The 9,230-nt window shown below is 51.3% G+C and overlaps 1 protein-coding gene across 1 annotated transcript; it reads right to left on the reverse strand.

Moving 5' to 3' along the window:
* Window positions 1-5,959: 5,959 nt before the first annotated feature.
* Window positions 5,960-8,888, reverse strand: HOXA13 (homeobox A13). The gene is made up of 2 exons (XM_059853829.1): window positions 8,140-8,888; window positions 5,960-7,517 (listed from the first exon to the last, which is right to left on the reverse strand). The coding sequence occupies exons 1-2, from the start codon at window positions 8,810-8,812 to the stop codon at window positions 7,273-7,275; spliced, it is 918 nt and encodes a 305-aa protein (XP_059709812.1). The 5' UTR covers window positions 8,813-8,888; the 3' UTR covers window positions 5,960-7,272.
* Between the last annotated feature and the right edge of the window lie 342 nt (window positions 8,889-9,230).

The raw sequence follows: 9,230 nt of genomic DNA on the forward strand, positions 1-9,230 counted from the left end.
CCAAGAGACCTCTTTGCTTCCCACCTATGTTAGAGAGGAAAGCAGCATCCCTGGGGAAGGTGGAGCCGGCACCTAAGCTTGGAGAAACAGTCTTACTTTTCTCCACTGGCTCTTCGGCTCAATTAGCATCAGCTCAGGCAGCCGCCTGCCCCCAGGTCCCCGCAGGAGAAGCGGCACTTCGGCCTCATACCCCGTGGGAGAAACGGAGTGGGGCGGGTGGGTGGGCTGGAGGGGAGAGCAGGGGCCTGGGAAACTCTCCACAAAGGCCTCCCGAATGACTTTGCTCCAGTCATGCAGGAGGCTTTTTGCGAGGGGACCGGGTGGGTGTTTGCTGTTGGCTTGTTTGCTTAGTTCACCACCGAGCAGGGAGAGAGGAGAAACATTGAGCCGCCTCCAGGAAGAGCACGAAAATCTTACCCCAGCATCCAGAAGTCTCTCTCCTGTGCAAAAATATATCCCCACGGAGACTGACAGTTAGGATCCCGCGCTGGGCTGTAGATCTCCAGTTCAGTGAGGATGGATTGCATATTTTTTGGTTTCCTCTCTTACAGATTAAATATACACGGTCCACCAAACATTCCTTCTCGATTTTTCAGTGTCTTGGGTTGCTGTTGATGTGGGGGTTCGTATTTTTTTTTTGTTCTAGTTGCTGTTGGTTTGCCTTTAGATGGAGAGAAATCTAGCCACAGGGGCACATCGTCCTTCCTGCCAGCTTCAGGCAAAATGCAGCGATATCACAGGCTAATGACGATTATTGCTATTATTATTTCTATTACTATTATAGCTATTTTTTTCCCCTCTCTCTCTTCCCCCCCGCCCTCTCTCTCTCTCTCTCTCTCCCCCTCTCTCTGTTTCTCTCGTGGTCCCTTAGGATTTCCGATGGCGATTTGCACACAAGGTGGCTGCAGGAGGATAAAATGATGTCTAATTCCACGGATTCTCATCGCACGAGTAGGAGAAATAAAAGGAAAAAAAAAAAAAAAAAAAAAAAAGGGAAAAAGAAAAAAAAAGAAAAGAAAAAGTCCCAGTGTTTTTGATCACGAGACACCCGGCCGTTCCTCCCCAGTACACCCCGGGTCACAGTACAGTAATGACCGTGGGTTGTGCGTTGTAGGACTTGACCTTTCCTACGTAGAAGAGGGCGCTTTACGCTAAGGGGAGGGAAGGGAGGGGGAAGCGGCGGGAGGAAGAGAGATGCTCTCTTTGGGGATGTTTAATCACAGTTCAGATCTAGGAACGGGCAAAGCTTCTGCCTTGCAGTACGCCATGTTGAAGCTATCCACTGGAGAGAGAAAATAAATTCTTTTTGGGGGTGCGGGGGCGGGAAGGAGGCCGAAGGGAGGAAGGAGGAGGATAGACCTAATGAACATTAGCATTTCGTACCCTAGTTCATGAATCAACTGCATTCAAGGGGGAGGGGGCCCAGGGGGCAGGGAAAGGCTCACGGCGTGGCCAGAACACCCGCGGCCGGACCCCTGCGGACTCGGCCGGGGCGCACGGGCCCATCCCGGCACCCACCGCCCCACATTCCCCCCGGCCCGCCTGGGAAAGCCACCCCCTGGTTCCCTCCCCCTCTTCTATTTGGGCTCCTTTAAGGGCCGAGAGTAGGCAAGGACATCTCTTCAGATCCTCATGGAAGTGCATTGAAACTCATCTAAATGTTATGAATGGCGACAAACGGCCTTTTAGCGCCTGCCAATATTTTTTTTGTATTAAACGCTGTCTTGATTTTATTGCTAATGCTGCCCACGGAGAATGCCGAAATGCACCAGGAATGGGATTTTATTTACACCGTAGATATTTTTAATGTATAGGCTAGAGGCCGAGATTCTTACCCGTTCTCTCAGACATATATATATTTATATATGTATAAACTCGTTTTTCTGGAAGTAACAGGCGATTTTCCTAACATTTCAATATTAAGAACAACATTCCGGGGTATTTTAAGCGGGAATCTTTCTGAGCAAAAGGTAGCCAAAAAAATAGATTTAGAGTTATTCTTTTTCAGAAATATGCTCCTGTCAAGGTTTATTTCCCATAGCAAACCATCTTTGCCACTGCCAAGTGCTCTAGGCGGGGACAGATGAAATACCGGATTATTCGCTGGGTGGGAAAAAGTGTACATTTGTTATACCTGTCTGTCCGCGTCAAAGACTTAAGGACATTTTCTGCTCATGGGAAAACTGAGAGACCCACGAAGCCAAGAATCAGGAGATTATAAACTAACATTTCCAGACACTGGGAGTTAAAATGTATGTCTCTGAATCCAAGACTGAAAGTGAACTACGTGGAGATTGAAGTGAAACGGAACTTTTTTTTTTTTTTTCTGTCTTTGATTATATTGCGCGTTTTGCGCTAGGAATGAAATGGTGCTCTGATATTAGTGCTCCGATAAATACACTAAATATATAGTAAAAGCAATAGCTTGCTCCCTCTGTCCCTTGCATCTCTCTCCAATCTGCTAAAATATTATACCTAACTTTCTTGACTCAAGGGAAGCTGAGAAAATAAAGACTGTACTATGTTTACATACGTTTAGTTTTTCAATTTTGTGTTCCTTTTCCTTCCAAATCCTTCTTCCGGCGTATTTTCTTAACGTTTGCAAATAAAACTCCTTGCACCCGTAACTCTACACAGCAATCTAGGCACAGTAAATTCCCTACCACCATTTTAAATCATTCTCTGTAACGCGGGGAGTATAAATAATAATTATCTTCGAATCGTGTGCGAGGACGGAGGTCGTGAATTAATGCATCGCGTTGCTTAATTATTTTCGTTGGTGATAATATTCACTTGTAAAACGTATTAGGGATGTGTTTTAGGACTCTGGCGGCGGATTGGTGAGAGGGGAATATATAGTACAACAGCAATTTGTACTTGAAAATGTATGTGCCAACAGCTTTTGGACGGTAAATGAAGGTAATAAATAACATGAACACACACACACCTACATGCCCGCTCTCCCCCACGCTCGGAGGCCGCATCTACACGGCTAAGGGACGGAGGGAGATGGAGAGATGGAGGCCCGGGGGGCTGCGCGGGTGCAGCCGTGGGTAGGCGGACACGCGGGACGATAGAAACGAGGGCAGGAGTGCACGCGAGGCCCGCGGAGAGCGAATCTTTGGTGACTCGGAAAACCGCAGACCCCACGGTCTTGGTGCCCTGAGTCGCCGCATGGCCGCGGAGTGCTCCCACGGCCACCTCCGCTCCCCTCAGCTCCCTCTTCTCGGTGTCCTGGAGAGAGAGGCACGGAGCTCCCTGTCTTTGCTCACCTGATCCAGCCACTCGCACAGTGGGATATTTCTCCAGAAAAAGCCGGGCCCGAGGAGGAGTAGCGGCTCGGCTCGGAGCGGCCTCCCCGCGGGACTGGGCACGAAGCCTCCGCCGCGGCCGCCGCACGCCCGAGGCTTTGGGGGAGACACCCCTGTGGGGTGGGGAGGGCTCCATCGCTGGCCTGGGGTCCCGCTTCCCTGATGGGGACTCTCCGCTGCGGGGCCGGGAAACATGACCTGCTCGTCCTGCTAAAGCCTACGAGAGCCTCGATGCTGACTTACATGGTAGCAGGGGTCGGATCCAAAATGTTACCTTACTCCTGCCAGCGATCGCGAGTCAAACGCTCCCCTTTTTACCCTGTGAAATATATACACGGCTGAGCTATTTGAACAGTAGTGGGAATTTAAATTCGCTAATCCACAGTCAGTCTTGAAATGCTTAGCAAATTTGAACGGTAGGTAGTTCAGTGCGAAAACATAATCTTCAAACGCCAGCTCCGATTAAAAGTTACCTTAAAAACAAAACCAACCAACCAAAAAAAAAAAAAACAAAAACCCCAAAACAAAATAAAACCCCCAAACAAACAAAAACAAAAAACTGCAATGATACTAATGTCGGCCATGTTCTCATTGTGGGCTTCTTTCAAGGCGTCCCTGAGTTGTATCTCTCCGGGGCAAGGTCTGAAAATAGAAGATCCTAACTAAGGTAAGCAGGATTCAGTCCTCTGTATTCACCCCCAACTCCCACCTGAAGTAAATATAATTTGCGGCGTCTCGTGCAATAATTACACAGGCTGCGAAGTGGCACAGGTTAGGAAATATAACGAAATAAACAAAATTATTCACTCGGAGGAAGAACAAGTGTAATTCACTAGTGGCCTTCTGCAGGCAATTTCTCCCCTTCAGCAGAAAACGTCGCAAGTAGACGGTGGAAAGGCGACTGTCCGGTGCCTGCGGCCGAGGCAGACAGCCCGTGGGCAGCAGGTACAGCCGGTGGGAGACAGGTCCCCGGCGCCAGTCCACAGCCCCGGACTTTCGAGCAGGGTATCAGGGCTTCCTGCAGCTACAACAGCTCCAGACAGGAGTTTTCTGCCTGCTCCAGCTCCGCTGAAAATCCCAGGCCGCGGGGCAACCGCGGAGGTTCTGGAGACTGCTGGCTCCCCAGAGGTTCCCCACACCCGTGGGCAGCCCAGGGCCCTGCCCGTCATGGACGGGTGCGGTTGCGCCCGTGGATCTCTACCCGTGGTCCCTCGCACGGTGTCGCAGGCCACAGGAAGGCCGGGTGCTTGTCACAGGGGGCCGACACCCTGTCACCCCAAAGCACAACCGAACTGCATGCTCTGGGAACCGCCTGCCAATAATGTGACACTCCTAGGCTATTTTCGCAGCAGGATGGGGTTTCTCGCTCAGAAATTCCCTGACCGGCCTCAGAAGGGATGCATCCAAAATTCCCACGCTCCGCGGCCGCGGGTTTCCCGCGGCCTGAGAAACCGCAGGGCTTCGCAGTCCGAGAAACCACAGCGGTTCACAGCCCCTGCGCGGCCGCACACGGCGGGAAGGCAAAAATCCCGAATTCAGGGCAAAGCCCCCGACACGAAAGCCTCCTGGAAAATAAATCCCACTCCTGCAGGTAGTTTTCATGTCAGTTATCGCACGAACGCGTTACAGTCAGATCTGAGGGACGGAAATCGCTCTGCGCTGATCCCTGCAGAGGTGGGTCCTTTTGAATTTCAGAAATGTAAGGCTAGAAGCGCACAGCGAGCGCGGTATATGATACCCTCTAAATGTACCGTAAAGGTTCCCCAATAGCTCTAATTAGAGCTACAGACCACCGCAGGAGACAGGGGGCTAAGGCAAACTTCTCTTTGTGCCCTGCCAAAGTCGCCCTCCACTCACAATCCCGGCTGGCCTGCGGCTCCTCGTACGGCACCAGGCATCCTTCAGCCTGGCACCGGCTGGGCACCGTGTCAGCCCGGCTCAGCGCCGCCGCTGCCCTGCCACCGCCCGAGACAGAGGGAGCACGCGAAGCACAGTCTGCTCCGAGCCCTGCCTTGCACGTCCAGAGGCACTTTACACAGACATTTTACACGGCGTTCCGGGCGGAGCGGCGCTCCCGGAGCGGGATGCTGCGCGGGCGCGGCCAGGTGCGGACGCTGCCCCGCGCTGGCCACGAGGTGGCGCTGTCGGCCCGCGGATGTCGCCGGCGCCAGGAGCTGTCAAAAGTCAAGGTCACAAATCGGTTTTTTTTCCCTCAAGGTCAAGGTTTCGGGCCTTCCCCGTCCTGTCATCGCCACGCAGCCCCCCCACCGCCCCGTCGAGGCATCGGCAGGCTGGGCAGCGCGCCCCCATCCCAGGGGTCGGCCGCCGGCCTCCATTTCCCGGCGAGGGCTGCAGAGCTGCGCTCGTATCATCCTGGTCTTCCGCCCCCCGTCCCCCAGCGCGGCTGCAAAACCACTGTTTAACATTACCGAAACATTTATAGTTTAGGAACGCTGGTTATCAGGCGTGCCTGCCCGCAGATAAACACCGCCAAGAAAAATAAAACAAAATCCACCATCTATACACAAGATGCATACTGAAAGACAACAGTATCACAATCATAAGACAGAAACGTTATATTTTTTCTATTAAATGTGCGTAGGAATGGAAAAAATAGAGAGTATTTCTTTCAGGTTTTATTACAGTGACTATTTTATTAACAGTATTAATACTACTATACTTCTACACTTCATGGGTTTTCATTTTTTTCAGTAGAAATATATAAAAAAAAAGGGTGCATAAGTACATTTTCACAGTGCGCTGATTTTTTTTTTATTTACAAGATAGCTTCTTATAGTGAATAAAAACAAAATAATGTGCTGGTTGAAATAACTGATTGGATTAAAAGGTGCTGTAAAAAGAATCCCTAAACATTCTACTGCGGCCTCATAACAGACAATAAACAAGGAGAAACGACTAATTACTTATAGATCAAATATAGATTACATAAATCAAAATATTTCTGGGAAAAAAAAATGTATTTCAGTTCAAAGTTCTTGAGTATTTTTTTCCCCAGGACTTTTCTTTTCCTACTGTAAAGAAATGCCAATATTCAAATATTAAAAATTTCCGGGGACTTTTAGAATATTAATTATTGAAGATTATTTCAGGTTTAAAATAGGCAGAGTCCTTTAAAATGTATCTATTGTATGGTCTGCAGGAGAAAAAAAAAAATAAAATTAAAACCCCCAAACAGACAAAAACCCCCAGTTTAGATGACAAGAATTATTCTGTGGAAAACAAAAAATAAAACCGAAAGACATCTCCAAGCAAATATTTTCCTTTCTATCCTCACTAATTTGCGATGTTTAGATTTACTATCAAGACAGATCTTCCACAGAACTTCCTTCATTACTGATGTCTCTGAAATCCTTATTCAGTACCTTCGAGGTTTATTATTACTTTTTGACAATAAATGCATTGCTTAAAAACATACAGTAATTGTAATTGTTTCACTATGGTTTACCTGAGCAGTCATTCAACATACAGTTTGGATTGCAATGGAAGAAAACCAGATCATGTGTCCACATCGACCTCCTCACGTTAACCAGCTCTCGCATCGTGGCCACGAAGGGTCTTCTTTCAAATAGCAGGGTCCTAGAAGTATTTACAAGTTTCTCAGAAAATCGTGTCTAATTGAAAGTGGATCTCTCGGAGCTGGCCTTGTGGGCTGTATAGTCTGTCAGTGATACTGGCTGGCTGTTTGGGATTTCAGGAGAACTGTCAGTTTTCACCATTTTGCTACAGCAATGTTAAAAAAAAAAAAAAAAAAGGAAAAAAAAGGAAGAAGAATAAGAAAGAAAGGCTATAATTCCAAAGATACAGATCTCTTGCTCTGAAAGAAGAGGTTCATTGTCTTTTCTCTTTTTAATTATTATTAATAATTACTTTAATCTGAACACACACACAAAAAAAAAAAGTTCTGAAACTCTTGAATTGCTGCTTCTCCATTTTTAATCCATTAACTGGTAGTCTTCAATTTGTTGATCACTTTTTTCTCTTTGACCCTTCTGTTTTGGAACCAGATTGTGACCTGTCTCTCTGATAGATTTGTAGTCGCCGATATCCTCCTCCTCTTGTCTTTGGTTATGAATTTATTTGTAGCATATTCCCTTTCGAGTTCTTTTAACTGGACCTTTGTGTAAGGCACTCTTTTCTTTCTTCCACGTCTGTACGAGTTCGCATCCGAGGGATGAGAAACGACGTCTGGAACAGAAAAACCGTGCAGAGAAGCGTTAGAAAATCGCTCGAACCGGTTAGGACATCTTCAAGAGGTACAAGGACTAGCGTTAGAGCACACTCCTCCGCCTGCTCCGCTCCGATTTAGCTACTATAAAGCCCGGCTGAAGCACTGGGGACTCCTCTCTCCTGGCCGCCGCAGGCAGCTTTTAGGCAGGGAAAGGCTCATTTCTGTCAGACAGACAAATAATAACAAACCCCGTGTAGCTCGGCCAGGGACTCTGGAAAGGATCGAGAGGGACTACAGAGATTTACACAGCTCGCTTACTTCGTGGTCTATGGAAAATAATACCACAGACCTTCCCGCGGCCCTTTTCAGCTGTTTCCTCTCCCGGGGCCGGCACCGGGGCTGGCCAGGCGAGGCGGGATGTGCCGTGCGCCGGCGGGGGGCAGGGGGCGGCACCGGTGCCTTTCCAGCGGCGCTGGGGCATGTGTGGACCGGGGCGGGATGGGACCGGGGACGGCGGGCGGGACGGCGAAGGGTCGGCTGGGTACGGGTTATCACGGAGCCCTGCCGGCGGGACAGCCGGGAGAGGCCAGCGGGGCAGGATGAAAAGAAGAGACAGGGGGAGCCATGCAGGTGTATTACCCGGGAGAGTGGATTTCCAGAGGTGAGGCGGCTGGCTCTGCTCCTTGGGGCAGTACACTTGCCCGTTCCACCCGTTCGTGATGGCCCAAGGCTGGTAGCTGTCCATGGGGAGAAGGGGGTCGTGGCGCGGCTCGCCGGGGCCGCCGATGGCGGGCACCACGGGCATATCCAGATAACCCGGCACCGGCTGGTAGGGCCCGGCGGCGTAGCCCTGGTAGAAGGCGAACTCCTTGGCCCGCGACGTGAACTCCTCGCCGGAGACCGAGGTGTCCATGTACTTGTCGGCGAAGGTGGAGGCTGGTTGGGCGCAGGACTTGATGGCGTTGTGGTGGGTCATGCGACAGGGGTAGTAGCCGCTGCCGAAGTAGCCGTAGGGCAGCGCGGCGCCGGAGGAGCTCTGCACGGCGGCGGAGCAGGGGCTGCACTGCTTGACAGTGGGCTCGGCCATGCCGGCGGCGGGGGCCTCGCTGGAGGTGTAGGCGGCGGCGCTGGGGGCGGCCAGGGGCGCGGGGTGAGCCATCAGGTTGCGGCAGGGGTTGGCCGCCGCCGCCGCCGCGAAGTTGCTGCCGGCGTGAAACCCGTCCATGTTCTTATTGATCTCATCCAGGCTGTTGTCGTAGAGGAACATGACGGGCTCGATCCAGCGGGGGTGGAGGAGCACGGAGGCTGTCATAGCCCGCTCCGCATTGAGACTAGTGGCTCTTTTTTAAAAGCCCCAAAGACTGAAAAAAGAGATACTCAATCTCCGGGACTTGACCAGGGCTGACGCGCCAGCGTCGCGCCAGGCCGGCCCTCATTGGCCCGCCCGCCCCCACGTGATATGCAAAGCAGCTGATAAACATCTGAGGGAATAAAGTGGAGATAATTAAATAACGCAATCAGCGCGCGGGGCTGGGTCCCGGCCCGGGGCGCGGGCACGGGTGCGGGCGCGGTCCCGCTGCCGCGCGGGACGAGGGCGCCGGAGGGGGGGCCGCCCCGTCCCTTCTCCTTCCCTCCCTTCCTCCCTCCGGCCCTCCCTCGCCACCGAGGCGTGAGCTTTTTGGCCCCGTTGTTGCCGCGGCGCACCCCCCGAGGTGCGGGGCTCCCCTTGG

This window comes from Haemorhous mexicanus, chromosome 1 (genome assembly GCF_027477595.1).
Source record: "Haemorhous mexicanus isolate bHaeMex1 chromosome 1, bHaeMex1.pri, whole genome shotgun sequence".
In the NCBI taxonomy this organism is placed as follows: Eukaryota; Metazoa; Chordata; class Aves; order Passeriformes; family Fringillidae; genus Haemorhous; species Haemorhous mexicanus.